The sequence below is a fragment of the Scyliorhinus torazame genome, chromosome 9 (genome assembly GCF_047496885.1).
Source record: "Scyliorhinus torazame isolate Kashiwa2021f chromosome 9, sScyTor2.1, whole genome shotgun sequence".
Taxonomy (NCBI): domain Eukaryota; kingdom Metazoa; phylum Chordata; class Chondrichthyes; order Carcharhiniformes; family Scyliorhinidae; genus Scyliorhinus; species Scyliorhinus torazame.
The window spans coordinates 266,890,994-266,913,074 of record NC_092715.1 but is presented as its reverse complement, the minus strand read 5'-3'; the positions used below and the strand labels follow the sequence as shown (position 1 = coordinate 266,913,074).

Below are 22,081 nucleotides of genomic sequence, written 5' to 3'. Positions count from 1 at the left end.
TCCTAGTTATGAAACTGATGCAGCTGAGTGAATGGTTGGAGATGATTGAGGTTGCAAGAACACAGTAGTCCAGAGTTAGAAGAGCGACTTTGGTGAAAGTGATGCCAAGATTAAGGAAGATATCAAAATTATTTAACAGTGGGTTTAGCCTGAAGACAGACAACGCGGTCCGTCACATCGATAGAAACTGCTGAATGATTGCAAAGAAAGCTTTGGTCTTATCTCTTGTCACCTCTTCCAACCGGACAGGATCTCTGCACTCCTCCAATCCTGGCCCCTTGTTCATCCACAATTTTTAATTGCTCCACCATGCCTTCGGCGGCCTCGCTCTGCGGCTCTGGAATTCCCTCCTGAAACCCTTCCATCTCTTCATCCTCCTTTACATTGCCCCTTGAGCCCTACCTTTTTGATCTAGCTCTCCTGTGCTGTGTTGTCACATTGATTTGATAATCACTTCTGTGAAGTGTTTTGGATTTGGATTTGTTTGTTGTCACGTGTACCGAGGTCCAGTGAAAAGTATTTTTCTGCGAGCAGCTCAACAGATCATTAAGTACATGAAAATAAAATAAAAAGAAAATACATAAGAGGGCAACACAAGGTACACAATGTAACGACGTAAACACCGGCATCGGGTGAAGCATACAGGGTGTAGTATTAATCAGGTCAGTCCATAAGAGGGTCGTTTAGGAGTCTGGTAACAGTGGGGAAGAAGCTGTTTTTGAGTCTGTTCGTGCGTGTTCTCAGACTTCTGTATCTCCTGCCCGATGGAAGAAGTTGGAAGAGTGAGTAAGCCGGGTGGGAGGGGTCTTTGATTATACTGCCCGCTTTCCCCAGGCAGCGGGAGGTGTAGATGGAGTCAATGGATGGGAGGCAGGTTTGTGTGATGGACTGGGCTGTGTTCACGACTCTGTAGTTTCTTGCAGTCTTGGGCTGAGCAGTTGCCATACCAGGACGTTTTACAATTAAAGGTACTACATAAATGAAAGTCAATAGTGTTGAACTTCCACAAGCAACATTGATAGTCAATCCCTATTCCCGAAATGTGCAGAAACAGTTGACTTCACTATGCTTTCAACCTCCAGGCTGAAGAAGAGATTGGGTTGAAACAGAATCTCTATCTGACCCAGCAAGTTATTTTCCAAATGTATTTCCTGTATTTTAAACAATAACTGTAACTATCATAAATGTTATTTTGATATCTGCAGTTGGCAACACAGTAACACCATTGACTTGCGACATGATTCAGGTCATGTCAGCACTGTGACAGGGGCGGAAACCTGCCTGAATGACGAGGCTACAAACATGAGAATTGAGGGGAAGATGGGCACAGATTAAGGAGGTTAAAAGAGGTTTAACCACTAACCTGCTGTCCCCTGTGTTCTTAACAAAATGGAAGTAGACATTGAGAAAACTGTTGCTATGAGAGAGCAATTTAGAGATGGTGCCGGCAGCTGTCATTGCAACAATGTGAAACACCACATCTGATTTTATAAACACAAATAATTCCAGAAGCACAGACTGTAGTCAAAGGGAGAAAACGTGCATGATCAATTTATTTGTCTGTCCTTCGCGATGAAGACCCTGGTTTAGTTAACAATAAACCTACTTTCTCACAGCGAGAACGTAAGAGAAACGGCTTTATCTGACATTCGACCCCATCTCCTGCCTCCACTTTCCCGCCCACTCCCAGCTCTCCATTTCCTCAGAGGCCCGCAATCTGTTTATCTCAGACTTAAGCCAACAGTGAGTAGACAATTTCAAAGATTCGCAGAACCCTCTGGGGTGAGAAATGCGCCCTCGTCTCCCAGTGAGCAGCCCCTTTGTTAGGGGAGGGAAAGGGTAAATCTAGGAGATTGGATTCTTGAAACAAACCAGGCTACACATGAAATCAACAAAGCAGCAACTCTCTCCCCCCCCCCCCCCAAAGGAATGGCTTCATTTGTCTCTCGTCCTTGATATTTTGTCATACCAGCACTCCCCGCCTAGGGGGAGTCTGCTCCCAAGTATTTGCTGACGGTTGCACTTGCTGGGGTGCAAAATGAACACGGCGACTCTGCAAAACATGGCATCGAACCCTGGCGTGGAAACGAGATGCCCGATGATTCTCCCCCTTCCCTCCCCTCCCCACACCGCAGATTAACGTTATTTCCACAAACTAAAGCACCGATCAAAAGAGCGGAGAACGCAGAAAAGAACAATGCAACAGCAAAGAAGCAGGGTTTCTGAAGCGGAATGCAATGGCCAAAGAGACGGGAGACCATTTGTTGCGAGAGGCTGCGGTTTTCACAAGCATTGATGGCCCGGAGTATCAAAATCGATTTTATATGATGCACAGTGCACTGGTATTCGTAACGATTTATATTAAAATACCTCTCCCCTTCCCTCCCTTTAATAGAGTAACCCATTCTGCGTGCAGTCCTGTGCGGCTGTGGAAAGGGATATTTATTTGCAAATTGCCTGTAATGGCGCGCATGGTCATGTGTGTGTGTGTGTGTGATTGACAGGCATTTAATCGCTCTGTCTCCTTCCTCTTAAGTGTTCGTTTTGTTTGCAAGCAGCTTTAAAAATAAAACCGAATCCATATGTGGAGATTGCACACTTTCCAAGTGTTGAAATAATTTAAATCAGTTGAAATAACTAACATTGAAATAACTATAACATTGCAATGTTGGTTTAGACAGATTTTTTTTCGGGGGCGGGGCGGAGGGGAAGAGTTTAATGAACATGTTTTAGATTTCAGCCACTGATTAAGTGACCCAAATTGTAAATATTCTAAACGAATGTGTTAGTTTTGCATTTAGACATCACAGTGAGGGAGGAGGGGGAGAGAGAGAGAGAAATGTCATACCCCTCTCACCCCAGCAAACAGGCGACTTTATTTACAACACTTTAATCCTATCTGATGAAGAAAGAAAAAACCCTAGAGCTAAGTCAAGATGGATGAAAATAACTCCCCTTCGATTCATACCGTGCGTTACTTATGGAGTACTTCACTGCGAGTTTTAAAAAAAAGGACCTCCATATTTCACAACCTCTAGCGAGACAATCCTGTTTGGAAAATTGAATGTCCTTCCCACGGAGAGGAAAAAAAACATGAATTTCCCGCCTACAGTTTTAACAGCCTTTACCCCCCCCCCCCCCCCCGGAACTTTGTATCGAATTGCACTCATTTCAGTGGAAGTTATTTTAAAAAATGTAACAAGTGACCAATTCTATTGTCTAATGAAATATTTTCTATTGCATGATTTTGCCTTGGATTATATCACATTGGGTGGACATATTCACAACCAATCTTCCTGAACAGTACACACCAGCTGCAATATCAACGCTACAATCCTGATAGGGTCAGTAAATAACAAGCCAAGCTGGAAAAATCTAAATGCCCGGGGAAGCAATTGTGGGTTTTTTTTGGTGTTGGGGTTTGTTCTGTTTATTTTGTGAGTACTGAATGTTAATTAACTCCCACTACCCCACGGGCGAGCAGAAAAATGCCCCTTCACGTTTCAGTTCGAATTATACTTTTTTTAATGTGTGTGTGCCAGCACTCTCGGCTCTAGGAATGTCAAGGTTGCTGGGTCGGAGGCAACCACATTTTGCATTTCGTGGATGCACCGGAAGGTGGCGGCTGCTGCTGCAGGTTTTCTAAAAGTAGGTCATTTTAGTCCTGTCCAGCTCATTCTCGTCCTAAAACGCAGCTAGTGATGGTCCACCTCCTTGTGGGCAGCCTTAAAACGCAACTCAACTTAATGGATTCCGAGTTCATGGAAATGGCTTCGAGCACCAGCAGCAACATCACATGCCTTCCCAATATGCAGTGCAGGCAGTCCATTTAGCCAACTCTTCAATGACATTGTCTTAACCTAGTTAATGTTTCATTGATGGATCCAGGCTTGAACAATGCTTGCTGCGAAAATTATAAAAGTTAGGAGCGACATTGTCTTACAGATCGCCTGGAAGAAAGTTCTACAAAATGACCTGAAATAATAATAATTGGGCTGCATGGTAGCATTGTGGATAGCACAATTGCTTCACAGCTCCAGGGTCCCAGGTTCGATTCCGGCTTGGGTTACTGTCTGTGTGGAGTCTGCACATCCTCCCCGTGTGTGCGTGGTTTTCCTCCGGGTGCTCCGGTTTCCTCCCACAGTCCAAAGATGTGCAGGTGAGGTGGATTGGCCATCATAAATTGCCCTTAGTGTCCAAAATTGCCCTTAGTGTTGGGTGGGGTTGCTGGGTTGTGGGGATGGGGTGGAGGTGTTGACCTTGGGTGGGGTGCTCTTTCCAGGAGCTGGTGCAGACTCGATGGGCCGAATGGACTCCTTCTGCACTGTAAATTCTATGATGATCATCTTTATTAGTGTCACAAGTAGGCCTACATTAAGACCGCAATGAAGTTACTGTGAAAATCCCCCAGTCGCCACACTCCAGCGCCTGTTCGGGTAGACAGAGGGAGAATTCAGAATGTCCAATTAACCTAACAAGCACGTCTTTCAGGACTTGTGGGAGGAAACCGGAGGAAATCCATGCAGACACGGGGAGAACGTGCAGACTCCGCACAGACAGTGGCCCAAGCCGGGAATCGAACCCGGGACCCTGGCGCTGAGAAGCAACAGTGCTAACCACTGTGCTATCGTGCTGCCCAAGCAATACCGATTGCGGGCACAATGTTTTTATTCACAATCAAAAGGTGACTTGGTTTTGAAACCATCAAAATGTGTTGCAGTCCTGGGTACTTGAACAGTTAGTTCTCTCCAGACAGCTGGGTTTGGATTGGAATGGATTTGTTTATTGTCACGTGTACCGAGGTACAGTGAAAAGTATTTTTCTGCACGCAGCTCAACAGATCATTAAATACATGGGAAGAAAAGGGAATAAAAGAAAATACATAATAGGGCAACACAACATATACAATGTAACTACATAAGCACTGGCATTGGATGAAGCATACAGGGTGTAGTGTTAATGAGGTCAGTCCATAAGAGGGTCATTTAGGAGTCTGGTGACAGTGGGGAAGAAGCTGTTTTTGAGTCTGTTTTTCCACTTTAAGATATAACAATGATTGGGTGAGTGTTATTTTTTCTGAAAGATGGCAATTTTCCCTTTTATCCTGCACTCCTCCTGCCTGCCTGTTGTGTCAGCACCAGTCAGTGATGGTGGTAGCTCTTTTCCAGTTCTGTTAGTCCTCCTAACTAAAACAGAGTAGATGGCCCGGAGTCTCTCCCTGCCAGCAGTGGGTGGAGCAGATGGTGAGTGGGCTGAAGTGAAAGAATAATTGAGATAATTATTTTTTTTTAGAAAAAGGAGAAGTAATTCCTAACTACCCATAAATGAACATTTGGATCTTTGAATGGGCTCTTTTCAGCTTTGAAATGGACTGTCACGCTGCATTCCAATACCAATTTCCCTCTAGATTCAATCATTACCAATGGAAAGATATGGACTTGGGCAGGTAACCCCAGTTGTTATCGTCATACTTGTACATTTGAAAAGCTTAAAAAAGTAGACATTTTCTCTTAATACATGTTTTGTCGCTATTAATCTCAGTAAAGGAAAACTGCATGTGTGCTTAAGAAAAAAACAAGCTTTAATAGCTCTGGGCATTAATAATAATAAGTTACTGTCACAAGTAGGTTTATATTAACACTGCAATGAAGTTATTGTGATTACTGGCAGGACCAACTTTTGTTGTCAATCCCCACTGCCCCCATTTTGTGGGTTTTTACAATTGATGATAGTTTGAGATTGCTTTATACTCCAGGTTTCCTAATTCAATTTACGTTCCAACAACTGGCATGGGGAGGGGGGATTTAAACCCATGTCCCCAGAGCCTGGATTACTAGTCCAGCGACATTATCAATACACCACCATCTCCCCCTAAATTTGCTTAAGTTTCATTTCATGTACTGAAAGTAATCAGTTTTGTTTGGAGTCAATGTATACCTGGTCTACACTTTAATGTTAATAAAAGCTAATGGTCCCACCACTAAAAAAAAAACTGACGCTGATTTTATTTTACAGATATGGAAATAAAGTTGATGATTGAATTTGTAGTGAATGTTTTGTTTTCTTTAGAAAGCTGTTATGCGCACAAGCGGATTGTTAGTTGAGTATAGCTTTATCAGTAGGGAAGTGGACTAATCTCAATGGAAACAATTGCCATCCGAGTCCAATTGCATTGGAATGGTCAACAAGAAAGTTCCCATTTACAGGAAAGACAATCTTCTCAATAATTTTTTTTACTGACTCCTACCCACCAAAATTTAAGTTGCCAGTAATTTTCATGTGGTAACTTACCAGTGTTGTATTTTAACTGTGGTAATTATTACTTGTGTAACAAAGCAGACAGAATTCCAACATTTTCAGCATGTCAGCATGTGCATATTTTGTTTATGCTTTAAAATGTGTCCAAAGCCGTCCATTGTGATTTTAGAAGTTTAGGGAACCAAGGTGGGTTTAATTAGAAACAACATTTTCTAGATTTATTCTTTGCAGTTCGTGCCAAGGGCTCCTTTTCATTCACCTGGAAAATCAAGACATTGATCTTAATTTATGCTTACTGAAACAAATATAATAATAATCTTATAATCTTTATTAGTGTCACAAGTAGGCTCACATTAACACTGCATTGGGGGCAGCACGGTGGTACAGTGGTTTGCATTGCTGCCTCACGGCACTGAGGTCCCAGGTTCGATCCCTGCTCTGGGTCACTGTCCGTGTGGAGTTTGCACATTCTCCCCGTGTTTGCGTGGGTTTCGCCCCCACAACCTAACATGTGCAGGGTAGGTGGATTGGCCATGTTAAATTGCCCCTTAATTGGACAAAAATGAATTAGGTACTCTAAATTTATTTTTTTCAAACCCACTGCAATGAAGTTACTGTGAAAATCCCCCAGTCACTACACTCCGGCACCTGTTCGGGTACACAGGGACAATTCAGAATGTCCAATCCACCTAAAAAGCACGTCTTTCGGGACTTGTGGGAGGAAACCGGAGCACCCGGGGGAAACCCACGTTGGCACGGGGAGAACATGCAGACTCGGCATAGTGACCCAAGCCGGGAATCGAACCTGGGTCCCTGACGCTGTGAAGCATCAGTGCTAACCACTGTGCTCCCTTGCCTCCAATAAGCCCCGTCTCCTTAGTTGTGATATCTTAAATGAGATGTGTAGTTTGCCAGTTCTGAGGTGAGCCAATGCTTGCTGATGTCTCTCCCTAAAATGAACTGCTGCTATGGATCTGGAGGATGACCTGACCGCTCCCGAGACTGAAGCAAGGTGTCAGAATTCCTTGCTATTAGGCATTTAGCATTAGCTGGAGATTTAAATTTCGGATGATTACAGGTACATAAAGGTGCAAAATGCCAGCTCTATGATTTAGAGACAGGAGTCTGGAGGGATGCAACAGAAATAAGAAAAAAAAACAAAGACACGTTTTGGTTTATGGAATTCATTCTCTCCCCCCCCCCCCTACTAAAAAAACGGAATGCAGAGGTTATTTTAAAAATAAAAGTTCAGAATTTGGTAGCGAAGAGCATTTGTTGTAGAAATGAAGTGGTGGCTGGCTGACTTTGGGAAGGGAATGCTCCTTTAACATTCTGGGGTGTGGGTGGGTGTTCGCTACACTTGAAATCCAGCGGAGGCAGTAGCGAGTCTTCATTGCCACCTATGGTTCTCGCTCGCTCAGCTCTGCTGCTGGTTTGGCGCCGGAGAGAGAGAGAGAACTTGGCGTTTGGTCACATTACCGTCACACTGAGAGTAGATCATCACACTGTGACTCCCTTGCCTGGAGTACAAATTCAGCATTTTAACCAATTGAAAACTGTATTTAACAAAAAAAAGAAATGGATATGAAAAGGAGAATTCATCTGGAACTTCGGAACAGAACACCGTCTGATGTAAGCTTCCCACCCCCTTTTCCTAGCTGTAATTTTGTAACTAAGATTTAGATGTGGTGCGAGTTTTTGTTGGCGTTACTTTCTTTAAAAAAATTAAGGTAGCCGTGACCCTTTGGTGACCACATAGTTTCCATTTTGTTTATTTTGTAGCGGGGACCGCCGTCATGTTATTTTTGAAATGCGACTTCACGGGAAGAGGAAGGGGTGTAAAATTCAAAAAAAAGAAAGGTGCACACAGCCAGGGAAATATAATTTTTTTTTGAGTGCGAGGAGAGAGCGGTTTGAGCGAGGCGGGAGTTGCAGTAATGTTGCAATTTAACTCTTTGAAAACTGGATTCTTCCCCCCCTCCTCCTCCCCTGGAGGAGCTGAATAAATGAGAACTTTCTGTCGTGGGAGGAGTATCACACCTCAGGACGTGGAGAGGGATGTTGAAGAGATGGTCTCTCTCCCTGGAAATGTGCTCTGCTTTGGAAGCCATATTTGTAACATACAGTCACGGCGCCGTTTAAAAGGGCAGGGGAGAGGAGAGGGGCGTTTAATCTCCATGGAGAGTGTATTTTCCATTTAGGAAAAAAAAAGTTCTTGCATTTTCTTGTTGACAAAAGCTGTGCTCTGAAGCCATTTCCCCCAGTGGAGTTGGTTTGTTAATATCAGCGTGTGTATCAGCTGAAATCAGCACGCTGGTTATTTCCAGCGCTCCGCCAACATTTTGTCACAAGGGTCAAATATGAAATCTTGCAGTTTCGACGTGGGTGACCAAGGGACAAGTTGTTACGTTTTTAAAATTTCAAACTTTTAACTCGCCCAAATGCGGAGGGGGAGGGGGGAGGGGGGGCAGTTTGTGGTTTAGTTTATTCAACGTGGGGGTAAAATAATTTGCAAAAAAAAAAGGTAGGTTTGCTCAGTAAACTTTTTTTTTAAAAAGGGAGGGGGAGGGGGGTGGAAGAAGAGAGAGAATTTCGGCATCGTTCCTCCGGCGTAGGTTCCGTCGTCACAAGCGAGCATTCTGCTTCCAACCGTGTTCGGGGTGGGGGGGCGAAGCGGGTGTCTTGCAAACCAAATGAACGCGTGAGGCTCCCCCCCCCCCCCCCCCATAAAAAGTGTGAACTCGTGGCCCGGGGGGGGCAGAGAATCTGCACTGAAGAGTTCGCCATGTTGGTGGTCGGTGGTCGCCCCCCCCCCCCCCCCCACAAAAAAAAATAGCCACGCAGCACATTAGTCCACCGAGTGAGGAACAATTGCAACGCGACATGATTTTAAAAGTTTACAGGAGTGTGATTAGAAGAGGGGGGGGGGGGGTCTATATCTTTTTTAAAAAAACACACACCACGCACACAATGTATTGAAGTACATGCTGCTCGGTGTTGTAGCCAAACCGCCGCTGCCCCCGGTGCTTACGGGCTGGTCACTCGCCTTGCGGTGGTGGGGCAGCCGGGATCCCGAGTGGCCACATTGGAGCCACCGGGAGGGTCGCTCCCTCTCCCCATTGTTGCTGCAAGGCGCCGCTCGCCCTTTCGCTACATCGCGTTCCAATTGGAACCTTCAGCGGCGCCGCCAATGTATCCGCCGCCCAATGTATCCATTCTGCAAATGTCGCCACCGCCTTCCAATGGTTTACTTTAAAGGGAAGTGTTTGTGCTGGGGGATGGGTGAGAAAGGACTGACGTCACCTGAGAAATAAAATTCATGTTTTCTAAACTTGGACCTTTTTTTTCTCTTCGTTTTTCTTCTCAAGTTTGTCTCTCTTGACCCCCCCCCCCCATCCCATTGCCAACAAGACACCTTCAAAGTTCGCATTGGAAAGGCAATTTACGAAATGGTGCATGTTCAAACCCACCAGCTTGGGGAGGGTTTGCATAGTCGTCAGGCAGCATACCAAAGAGGAGGGGAGGGGGGGGGGTCATGAAATAAAGGCAACATTCTGCGGAGGGGGGGGGGGGGTCATTAAATAAAGGCAACATTCTGCGGAGGGGGGGGGGTCATTAAATAAAGGCAAACATTCTGCGGGGGGGGGGGGGGGGGGCATTAATAAAGGCAAAATTCTGCCGGGGGGGCATTAAATAAAGGCAAAATTCTGCCGGGGGGGGGGGCATTAAATAAATTCTGCGGATGCTGGAGATCTGAAATTTAAAATAAAGACTGGAAGTGCTGGAAATGCTCAGCAGCAGCGTTTATGGAGAGAGTTAACCGTTCCAATATGACTTCTTGGGGACTAGTGCAATGGAAATTGGGCATGAGCTCGCCATTGATTCACTAGTCACTTCTTTACTTCTTGCATTTTTCTCAGATGGAGCAAATGTTTCAAAGGAAGTCTTTTGAAACCTATTTGCAGCTGGGGTCGTGAAATCTGGCAGCTGCGCACAGTAGCCATTTCTGCCACCAGATTAGCGTTTCTTTGAACTATTAAATGTCTCCTTCGAGGAGAGCAGTTTCATTTCCTCTTTTAGAGAGCAGGCATGGTTGGATGTTAGGACAGGTTCCATGGGGAGTGTCAATGTTTCCTCTACAATCCTCAGATCTCTACACCACTCCACTTCTAGAAACTTGCACATCCTCCATTACCATCGCTGCACCGTGTCTTCAGCTGACTGGGCCCTCAGCTTTCAATTGTATTCTCTAAATCTCTCTCCTTCAGGATACTCTTTAAAATCGACCTCTTTCGCTAAGATTTTGGTTTTCTGCCCTCGTATCACCTTTATTTTAAAGTGTCACATTTCCATAGCATTTACAGTGCAGAAGGATGCCATTCGCCCCATCGAGTCTCCATCGGCCCTTGGAAAGAGCACCCTACCTAAGACCACACCTCCGCCCTATTCCCACAACCCAGTAACCCCATCTAACCTTTGTGGACACTAAGGGCAATTTAGCATGGCCAATCCACCTAACCTGCACACCTTTGGACTGTGGGAGGAAACCGGAGCACCCGGAGGAAACCCACGCAGACACGGGGAGAACGTGCAGACTCCACACAGATGGTGATCCAAGCCGGGAATCGAACCTGGGACCCTGGAGCTGTGAAGCAACAGTGCTAGCCACTGTGCAACTGTGCCATTTTTTTGTTTCGTTCACTCCTGTGAAGTGGCTTGAGATGTGTTATTTATTTTTATTCAGTAATGGGCTTCATCAGTCTTTCCAGCATTTGTTCCCCATCCCTAATTGACCTGGAGAAGGTAGTTGTGAGCTGTCTTCTTGAAGTGCTGCAGTCCCTGTGGTGTAGGCACACCCACAGTGCTGTTAGGGAGGGAGTTCCAGGATTTTGACCCAGCCACAGTGAGTGAACAGTGCTATATTTCCGAGTCGGGGGGTGAGTCCCTTGGAGAGGAACCTGCAGCTGGTGGTGTTCCCAGTGTCTGCTGCCCTTGCCCTTCTAGATGGTAGAGGTCGTGGGTTTGGAAGGTGCTGCCTAAGGAAATTCGCGAGTTGCTGTAGTGCATCTTGTAGATGGTGCACACGGCTGCCAGTGGAGAGAGTGAATATTTGATGTGATGGATGGGGTGCCAATCAAACAGAGCCGCTTTGTCCTGGATGGTGTTGAGCCTCTTGAGTGTTGTTGGAGCTGCGCTCATCCAGGCAAGTGGAGAGTATTCCATCACACTCCTGACTTGTGGATGGTGGACAGGCTTTGGGGGGTCAGGAGGTGAGTTACTCGCTGCAGGATTCCTAGCCTCTGACTGGCTCTTGTAGACCATGGTATTTATATGGCTTGGTCGGTGTGCTAAAATTACTTTTGTAAATACAAGTTGTTGTTTTAACACTTTGTAGCCGGTTTTAACATTGTGGACTAAGATTTCTTAAATGAAAAGTTTTATTCCAGACACTCGAAATCTGCAGCCCAGCCAAAGTTTTTGTGGTTTTGTACAGCGACTGTATGAACATAGTGATGTCACTAACAAATCGCACACTGTAACTCATTGCCCCTTTTCGAGCCAGTTTTGGTCAAACTGTTAAAAATCGAGCTATCACTCGCCGTGCAATACTGAGAATGTGCTGCACTCTCCGTGATGCTCTCTTTTAGAGGAGATATTACATAGTAAATAGGAGTAGGAGTAGGCCATTCGGCCCCTCGAGCCTGCTCCGCCATTCAATACGAAATGGACAGATCCTCTATCTCAATGCCATACACCTGTCTTCTCCCCATAATCCCTTGATTTCTTTACTGTCTAGAATTCTATCTATTTCCTTCTTAAATATTGGATTTGGATTTTGTTTATTGTCACGTGTACCGAAGTACATTGAAAAGTATTTTCTGCGAGCAGCTCAACAGATCATTTAAGTACATGAAAAAAAACATATTACCATAACGCCGGCATTGGGTGAAGCATACAGGGGTGTAGAGTTAATCAGGTCAGACCATAAGAGGGTCGTTTAGGAGTCTGGTAACAGCGGGGAAGAAGCTGTTTTTGAGTCTGTTTGTGCGTGTTCTCAGACTTTTGTATCTCTGCCCGATGGAAGACGTTGGAAGAGTGAGTACGCCGGGTGGGAGGGGTCTTTGATTATGCTGACCGCTTTCCCCAGGCAGCGGGGGGGTGTAGATGGAGTCAATGGATGGGAGGCAGGTTTGTGTGATGGACAGGGCTGCGTTCATGACTCTCTGAAGTTTCTGACGGTCTTGGGCCGAGCAGTTGCCATACCAGGCTGTGATGCAGCCAGATAGGATGCTTTCTATGGTGCATCCGTAAAAGTTGGTAAGAGTTAATATGGACATGCTGAATTTCCTTAGTTTCCTGAGGTAGTATAGGCGCTGCTGTGGTAGGGTCGACGTGGGTGAATCAGGACAGATTTTTGGAGATGTGTACGTCTAGGAATTTTAAGCTGCTAACCATCTCCACCTCGGCCCCGTTGATGCTGACAGGGGTGTACAGTACTTTGCTGAAGTCAATGACCAACTCTTTAGTTTTGCCGGCATTGAAGGACAGATAGTTGTCGCTACACCACTCCACCAGGTTCTCAATCTCCCTCCTGTATTCTGACTCGTCGTTATTCGAGATCCGGCCCACTATGGTCGTATCGTCAGCAAACTTGTCTGTTCAATGACTTGGTCACCACAGGAATTCCACAGGTTTACTACCCTCTGAATGAAGTGGTTTCTCCTCATCTCAGTCCTAAGTGGCCCACCCCGTATCCTGCCCCCGTGTCCCTTTGTTCTAGATCCCCCCCCCCCCCCCCCCCCCCCCCATCCCAGCCAAGGGAAACAACCTTCCTGCATCCTGTCTGTCCAGTCCTGTTAGAATTTTACATGTTTCCATTAGATCCTCTTTCATTCTTCTAAATTCCAGGGAATACAAGACCGGCTGGCCCAATCACTCCTCGTATGACAATCCTGCCATCTCAGGAGTCGGTCTGGTGAGCTTTTGCTGTACTCTTTCTCTGGCAAATATATATTTTCTCAGGTAAGGAGACCAAAACTGCTTACAATATTCCAGGTGTGGTCCCACCAAGGCCTTGTACAGCTGCAGTAAGACATCCTTGCTTCTGTACTCAAATCCTCTTGCAATGACGGCTGACATATGACTTATTGTCCAAACTGTTTGCTGCACCCTCATGCTTGCTTTCAGTGACTGGTGTACAACGATACCCAGGTCCCTTTGTACATCAACATTTCCCAATCTATATACTCTGCCATTCTTTTTCTCCCTCAGAAGTGGATAACTTCACATTTATCTATGTTATACTGCATCTGCCATGTACCTGCCCATTCACTCAACTTGTTTAAATCACCTTGAAGTCTCTGAACATAGTCCTCACCCTTACCTTCCCACCACATTTTCTGTTGTCAGCAAACTTGGAAAAATTACATTTGAATCCCTCCTGCAAATCATTGATATATATTGCGAATAATTGGGCCCCAAACATTGACCCTGCGGGCCCCCACTAGTTACCCCCTAACACTTTGAAAAAGACCCATTTATTCCTACTCTCTATTTCCTGTCTGCTAATCAATTCTCTCTCCATGCCAATATCTTACCCCCTATTCCCATGTGGTTTAATTTTGCACACTAACCTCTTATGTGGGACTTTATCAAAAGCATTCTGAAAATCCAAATACACCACATCCACTGGTTCTCCCTTATCTATTCTACGAGTTACATCCTCAAAAGATTCTAGTAGGTTTGTAAGACATTATTTCCCTTTTATAAATCCTTGTTGAATTTGTCTAATCCCGTTGATATTTTCCTGTTATCACATTCTTAATAACAGCATTTTCCCTACTACTACTACCGGAAGAGGTGGTGGAAGCAGGGACGATAGTGACATTTAAGGGGCACCTTGACAAATACATGAATAGGATGGGAATAGAGGGATACGGACCCAGGAAGTGTAGAAGATTGTAGTTTAGTCGGGCAGCATGGTCGGCACGGGCTTGGAGGGCCGAAGGGCCTGTTCCTGTGCTGTACATTTCTTTGTTCTTTGTACTGATCTTAGGCTAACCGGTCTGTAATTCCCTGTTTTCTCCCGACCCCCCTTTTCAAATAGCGGGGTTACATTTGCCACCCTCCAATCTGCTTTGACTTTGCAGAATATACAGAACTTTGGAAGATGACAACCAATGCATCCATTAAGCTGAGGCTCCATCCGCCCTCTCAGGTGGATGCAGAAGATCCAAGGTCTCACATGGTGTATGTAGGATATGGGCAGCAGTGTTTTGGATGTCCTCAAGTGTAGAGCAGAGAATGTGGAGTCCAAAGATAACAAAGGCATGGATGAGGGTTTGAGCAGCAGGTGACATGAGACCGGGATGAAGTCGGGTGATGTTATGGAGGTGGAAAACATACGGGGCTGGATTCTCTGTTATTGGGACTATGTCCCCACACCGTCGTATAAACTGTGGACTTTCACGTCAGAATAACTGGCATGAAAGGGCCACTTATTCTTAGCCCTGCAGGGGGCTCGCAGGAACCCGGTGTAAACCTAGCAGCTTTTGCTGCAGATAAGGGCCCCCGCACGTCCGGGTCGGAGGCTGTGCATGCGCACGGTGACGGCCTCCAGGGGTCGCGCCGTGCTCCATGGCAGACTCAGACTGTGGTGCTGGACATTAGAAATAGATGCCCAGATCGGCCGCAAGCCTGAACATTGACCACTCGCACAAACATTGCCCGGCCGTGTATAAGGCCCCCATGTCCTCTGACTGAGTCCGCAGCCGCCACGCTAGTTTCCCGACTGGCAGGACCACGTTAGATCCACGCCGTCGGGACTTCGGCCGGTCGGGGGCGGAGTGGCAATGGCCCCAGGTCGGTGCTGTGCGGCGCGGCGTATTCTCCAGGTGCGCGGCTTTTCGGAGCCCGTAGAATCTGGGAACCGGCGCCGGTCCCGATTCCGTGCGGGGAAATGGATTCTCCGCCGCGTCTCCACCCGCGATTTCAGCGCCGGGGCGGAGAATCCAGCTCATGGTCTTAGTGGTAGCACGGGGACACATATCACACCAAATTTGGTACAGCTTCAGCCAGAGAGAAAGATGGAGTCAATAGTTGGGGATTGGAGTTTGTGGCTATCGCTATGTAAAATTTATGCAAATTAATGGCTTGAACCCTCCTGGTCAGTCTGGGAGGTGTCAGCTGAAGCTCAATGGTCGTGATTCTCATTTCAAGTCCAAAGGTTCCCATTCCAGAGATTTGAGCACAAAGTTCTGCTGCAGTACTGAGGGAGTGCTGCACTGTTGACGGTGCTGACTTTCAGCTGCAGTACTGAGGGAGTGCTGCACTGTTGACGGTGCTGACTTTCAGCTGCAGCACTGAGGGAGACCTGCACTGTTGGAGGAGCTGATTTCGGCTGCAGTACTGAGGGAGCGCTGCACTGTTGGAGGAGCTGACTTTTGGCTGCAGTACTGAGGGAGTGCTGCACTGTTGGGGGTGCTGACTTTCGGCTGCAGCACGGAGGGAGTGCTGTACTGTTGGAGGAGCTGACTTTCAGCTGCAGTACTGAGGGAGTGCTGCACTGTTGGAGGAGCTGACTTTCAGCTGCAGTACTGAGGGAGTGCTGCACTTTTGGAGGAGCTGACTTAAGGCTGCAGTACTGAGGGAGTGCTGCACTGTTGGAGCTGACTTTCAGCTGCAGTACTGAGGGAGTGCTGCACTGTTGGGGGTGCTGGCTTTCAGCTGCAGTACTGAGGGAGTGCTGCACTGTTGGAGGAGCTGACTTTCAGCTGCAGTAGTGAGGGAGTGCTGCACTGTTGGAGGAGCTGATTTCGGCTGCAGTACTGAGGGAGCGCTGCACTGTTGGAGGAGCTGACTTTCTGCTGCAGTACTGAGGGAGTGCTGCACTGTTGACGGTGCTGACTTTCAGCTGCAGTAGTGAGGGAGTGCTGCACTGTTGACGGTGCTGACTTTCAGCTGCAGTAGTGAGGGAGTGCTGCACTGTTGACGGTGCTGACTTTCAGCTGCAGTACTGAGGGAGTGCTGCACACTGTTGACGGTGCTGACTTTCGGCTGCAGTACTAAGGGAGTGCTGCACTGTTGGGGGTGCTGACTTTCGGCTGCAGCACTGAGGGAGAGCTGCACTGTTGGAGGAGCTGACCTTTGGCTGTAGTACTGAGGGAGTGCTGCACTGTTGGAGGAGCTGACCTTTGGCTGCAGTACTGAGGGAGTGCTGCACTGTTGGAGCTGACTTTCAGCTGCAGGACTGAGGGAGTGCTGCACTGTTGGAGGAGCTGACCTTTGGCTGTAGTACTGAGGGAGTGCTGCACTGTTGGAGGAGCTGACCTTTGGCTGTAGTACTGAGGGAGTGCTGCACTGTTGGAGGAGCTGACTTTCAGCTGTAGTACTGAGGGAGTGCTGCACTGTTGGGGGTGCTGACTTTCGGCTGTAGTACTGAGGGAGTGCTGCACTGTTGACGGTGCTGACTTTCAGCTGCAGGACTGAGTGAGTGCTGCACTGTTGGAGGAGCTGACCTTTGGCTGTAGTACTGAGGGAGTGCTGCACTGTTGGAGGAGCTGACTTAAGGCTGCAGTACTGAGGGAGTGCTGCACTGTTGGAGGAACTGACTTTCAGCTGCAGTACTGAGGGAGTGCTGCACTGTTGGAGGAGCTGACTTAAGGCTGCAGCACTGAGGGAGTGCTGCACTGTTGGAGGAGCTGACTTTCAGCTGCAGTACTGAGGGAGTGCTGCACTGTTGGGGGTGCTGACTTTCAGCTGCAGCACTGAGGGAGTGCTGCACTGTTGGAGGAACTGACTTTCAGCTGCAGTACTGAGGGAGTGCTGCACTGTTGGGGGTGCTGACTTTCAGCTGCAGTACTGAGGGAGTGCTGCACTGTTGGAGGAACTGACTTTCAGCTGCAGTACTGAGAGAGTGCTGCACTGTTGGGGGTGCTGACTTTCAGCTGCAGTACTGAGAGAGTGCTGCACTGTTGGGGGTGCTGACTTTCAGCTGCAGTACTGAGGGCGTGCTGCACTGTTGGGGGTGCTGACTTTCAGCTGCAGTACTGAGGGAGTGCTGCACTGTTGGGGGTGCTGACTTTCAGCTGCAGTACTGAGGGAGTGCTGCACTGTTGGAGGTGCTGACTTTCAGCTGCAGGACTGAGGGAGTGCTGCACTGTTGGGGCTGCTGACTTTCAGCTGCAGTACTGAGGGAGTGCTGCACTGTTGGGGGTGCTGACTTTCAGCTGCAGTACTGAGGGAGTGCTGCACTGTTGGAGGTGCTGACTTTCAGCTGCAGGACTGAGGGAGTGCTGCACTGTTAACGGTGCTGACTTTCAGCTGCAGTACTGAGAGAGTGCTGCACTGTTGGAGGTGCTGACTTTCAGCAGCAGTACTGAGGGAGTGCTGCACTGTTGACGGTGCTGACTTTCAGCTGCAGTACTGAGGGAGTGCTGCACTGTTGACGGTGCTGACTTTCAGCTGCAGTACTGAGAGAGTGCTGCACTGTTGACGGTGCTGACTTTCTGCTGCAGTACTGAGAGAGTGCTGCACTGTTGGAGGAGCTGACTTTCGGCTGCAGCACTGAGGGAGTGCTGCACTGTTGGAGGAGCTGACTTTCAGCTGCAGTACTGAGAGAGTGCTGCACTGTTGGAGGAGCTGACTTTCGGCTGCAGCACTGAGGGAGTGCTGCACTGTTGGGGGTGCTGACTTTCGGCTGCAGTACTGAGGGAGTGCTGCACTGTTGGAGGAGCTGACCTTTGGCTGTAGTACTGAGGGAGTGCTGCACTGTTGGAGGAGCTGACTTTCAGCTGTAGTACTGAGGGAGTGCTGCACTGTTGGAGGAGCTGACTTTCAGCTGCAGTACTGAGGGAGTGCTGCACTGTTGGGGGTGCTGACTTTCAGCTGCAGTACTGAGGGAGTGCTGCACTGTTGACGGTGCTGACTTTCAGCTGCAGGACTGAGTGAGTGCTGCACTGTTGGAGGAGCTGACCTTTGGCTGTAGTACTGAGGGAGTGCTGCACTGTTGGAGGAGCTGACTTAAGGCTGCAGTACTGAGGGAGTGCTGCACTGTTGGAGGAGCTGACTTTCAGCTGCAGTACTGAGGGAGTGCTGCACTGTTGGGGGTGCTGACTTTCAGCTGCAGGACTGAGGGATTGCTGCACTGTTGGGGGTGCTGACTTTCGGCTGTAGTACTGAGGGAGTGCTGCACTGTTGGGGGTGCTGGCTTTCGGCTGCAGTACTGAGAGAGTGCTGCACTTTTGGGGGTGCTGACTTTCAGCTGCAGTACTGAGCGAGTGCTGCACTGTTGTGGGTGCTGACTTTCAGCTGCAGTACTGAGGGAGTGCTGCACTGTTGGGGGTGCTGACTTTCAGCTGCAGTACTGAGGGAGTGCTGCACTGTTGGAGGTGCTGACTTTCAGCTGCAGTACTGAGGGAGTGCTGCACTGTTAACGGTGCTGACTTTCAGCTGCAGGACTGAGGGAGTGCTGCACTGTTGGGGGTGCTGACTTTCAGCTGCAGTACTGAGGGAGTGCTGCACTGTTGACGGTGCTGACTTTCAGCTGCAGGACTGAGGGAGTGCTGCACTGTTGGAGGAGCTGACTTTCGGATGAGGTTTTAACCTGAGACACATCTTCCCTCTCGGGTGGACGTAAAAGATTTCAAGAGTTCCTTGTATTTAAAGATGACCAGGCCAATATTCAGCCATGTCCAACATCACTGCGGCGGATTATCGGCCTCGGATCGCATTTGCCATTTGTTTTTTAAAAATATAAATTTAGAGTGCCCAATTATATTTTTTCCAATTAAGGGTAAATTTAGCGTGGCCAATGCACATCCTTTTTGCGTTGTGGGGGCGAAACCCACGCAGACACGGGGAGAATGTGCAAACTCCACACGGACAGTGACGCGGGGCCGAGATCGAACCCGGGTCCTCGGCACCGTGAAGCAGCAGTGCTAACCACCGTGCTGCCCATCATTTGCCATTTGTGCCATCTTGCTGTGCAAACATTGACTGCCACATTTCCTATGTTGCAACAGTGATGTCAACAGTACGTAACTGACTGTAGAGTACTTTAGGACATGCTGAGGTTGTGACAGGCGCTATAAAAATGCAAATCTTTCTTTCTCCACTCCTAATAATGGGGTAGATACTGAATTATTCTGGTGATATGAGAGCCGCCAATTCCTGCGTTCTACCTGTCCCGAATGGTATATCTTTTTAAAATTTCCATCATTAGGTGCAATGCTGCCGCAGCTTGTCTAGTTTTTGACGGTGCACAGCTTCCTGCGTTACTGGATTGCTGCCATGAATCTCCCCAGCACATTCCCTGTGTTTTAGGGTGGAAATGTGTAGCTCACAGTATAACTGGGGACAGGAAAATATTCCATCAATTGGGTTTCTAAAAATTTTTTTAGAAAGAGCTCACATTTATATCACATCCTCAGGACATCCATCAGTATTCGATGTGCGATTAATTCCAAAGTAAGCTGTTCAGTCTCTCGGGTTCACCCCGGTGTTCTGAGGCCAGTGTCTACCCCTTATATCCAGGTCATCATTAAGATCACCTAATTCCACCTCTGTAACATCAACCTAGGCCTCATCTCAGCCCATCGGCCAGTCAATACCTCATCCCCTTTGTTACCTTTAGACACAATTATCCCAAAGCTTTCCTGACTGGACTCCCACAGTTTGCCCTCTAAACTTGAGGTCAACCAAAACATCTGGCGTCGGTGTCTCAGTTGACAGTAGGTCTCGGTTATAACCTGCCTGCTTACCATTGGCTGGGGACTAATGACAATCCCACAATCCTGTGGGAGTATGAGCTTCCCCAATGAGGGGGGGGGGGGGGGGGCAGAAAAATCATTAGCAGACTCCCTGTATAAATAAAGCTGGCCAGTTTGGAACCAGCAGGAAGAAGTAAGCAGCAAGCGAGGTTGCTGCTGCGCGTGTGTGTGTATATATATATATATATGTAATATATATTATATATATATATGTTATTGTAAATAAATGTTATTTCTTTATATCCTTAAAACTCGTGCTGGATTCTTCGTGGCTCTCACAAAACTGGCGACGAGGGTTAAAGTGAATAGCTGTCTACGCTGCTGAAGCCACCTCCCTGGATTTTTGTTGGATACAGGTTGGAAGTTGTTTTCTGTTACACCATGCCTCTGTACGGAAGTTTGGATGTTTTTGATGCTGCGCTGGAAAGCTGGAACCAGTACGCACAACGGATGCGTTACTATTTCCGGGCAAACAATATCACCGAAAACGAGGGCCAGGTGGTCATATTGCTCACCGCCTGCGGCCCGCATACGTTTGGGGTGATTAGGAGCCTTACGTACCCAGCTGCGCCGGACACCAAAACGTTTGATGAATTTGTGAATTTAGTGGGGCAGCATTTTAACCCAACCTCATCCACGATAGTCCAACGTTACCGGTTTAATACCGCTGAGAGGACCCCAGGAGAATCCCTTGCCGACTTTCTATCCAGGCTACGCAGGATTGTGGAGTACTGTGACTATGGTGAGACCTTGTCAGAAATGTTACGCGACCATTTGGTTTGCGGTATTAACAATGCGGCCACCCAGAGAAAGTAGTTAGCTCGGCCAACATTGACTTTTCAACAGGCCATTCAAATAGTATTGTCCCGAGAGAGCGCAGAGCGAGGAGTACAGGAGCTACAGGGAATGGAGGTGCATGCCTTAGGACGCAACCCCTTCCGTCCGAAAACGTCCCCCCCGCACTCCTGCAGTACCTTGGGCGAGACGCCGTCCGGATCGACGCCAGTGGCCGTCGGATATTCCTCCCCCGAAGGGAGCCTTCTTCAGAACCAATGGATGAGGAGCCATGTCCGTGTCAGACTTGGAGGCGCCGACCACATTGCGGACGCCGGTCCTGGGGGCGCCAGAGGCGCCGTCGTTCCGACCGAAACTGGGACCAGCCCAGGGGCCGTAACTTCCATGTGGATGACCCTGCGGCAACTACTCCTGAGGACGTGGAGACGGAGGACGACATCCTGCAGCTGCATTGTGTGGCAGCTCCCCGTGTGGCCCCCATTAAGGTGACAGTACGGGTCAATGGTCACCCGCTTGAGATGGAGTTGGACACTGGCGCAGCGGTCTCTGTGATCGCCCAGAGGACATTCGACCGCATCAAGCAGGGTATACAGACCCTTACATTAACTGACAAACAGACCAGGTTGGCCACCTACACGGGGGAACCATTGGACATTGCAGGAACTACGATGACCCCTGTTGTTTATGGAGGCCAGGAGGGGCGTTTCCCACTTATCGTGGTGCGCGGCCATGGGCCCAGCCTGTTGGGTCGGGACTGGTTGCGCCATTTGCGGTTGCAATGGCAGCACATCCTCCAAACAGTTTCTGGAGGGTTGACTGAGGTGCTAGGACGATACCCAGATGTATTCCAGCCCGGTTTGGGGAAAATAAAAGGGGCCGTAGCCCGTATCCAAGTCGAACCAGGAGCCACGCTGTGCTATTTCCGGGTGCGCCCGGTGCCTTACGCGGAAAGAAAGTACGCGCAGATCGAGAAGGAGGGCCTGGCAGTGGTCTTTGCGGTGAAACGTTTCCACCAGTACGTGTATGGCTGCCACTTCACTATCGTGACTGATCATAAGCCCCTGCCGGGACTCTTCAGAGAGGATAAGCCAATACCGCCCATTGCTTCTGCACGGATCCAGCGCTGGGCTTTGTTGCTTGTTGCATACGAGTATTCTCTGTAGCACAAACCAGGAACGCAGATAGCGAATGCCGACGCACTGAGCCGATTGCCTTTATCGACCGGCCCCATGTCGACCCCCGCGACCGGTGAGGTGGTT

General features: G+C 48.2%; 1 protein-coding gene and 1 long non-coding RNA gene across 5 annotated transcripts in view; one reads left to right on the top strand and one right to left on the bottom strand.

Annotated features, from left to right (window-relative positions):
* The first annotated feature begins 2,044 nt into the window (after positions 1-2,044).
* anp32b (acidic (leucine-rich) nuclear phosphoprotein 32 family, member B) overlaps positions 2,045-22,081 on the top strand; it is an 80,897-nt gene continuing 60,860 nt past the window's right edge. The window contains exon 1 of one of the 4 annotated variants that reach the window (XM_072517441.1): positions 2,045-2,342. In XM_072517441.1, the coding sequence (XP_072373542.1) occupies positions 2,238-2,342 (105 nt within the window). In that variant the 5' untranslated portion in view covers positions 2,045-2,237. Of the gene's footprint in view, positions 2,343-7,649; positions 7,891-22,081 lie in introns of those variants that run through there. The other 3 variants (XM_072517443.1, XM_072517442.1, XM_072517444.1) reach the window with 3 other exon arrangements.
* LOC140429900 (uncharacterized) lies at positions 4,762-9,513 on the bottom strand. The gene is made up of 2 exons (XR_011949236.1): positions 9,305-9,513; positions 4,762-6,517 (listed from the first exon to the last, which is right to left on the bottom strand). It is a non-coding gene; the product is annotated as an uncharacterized lncRNA (long non-coding RNA).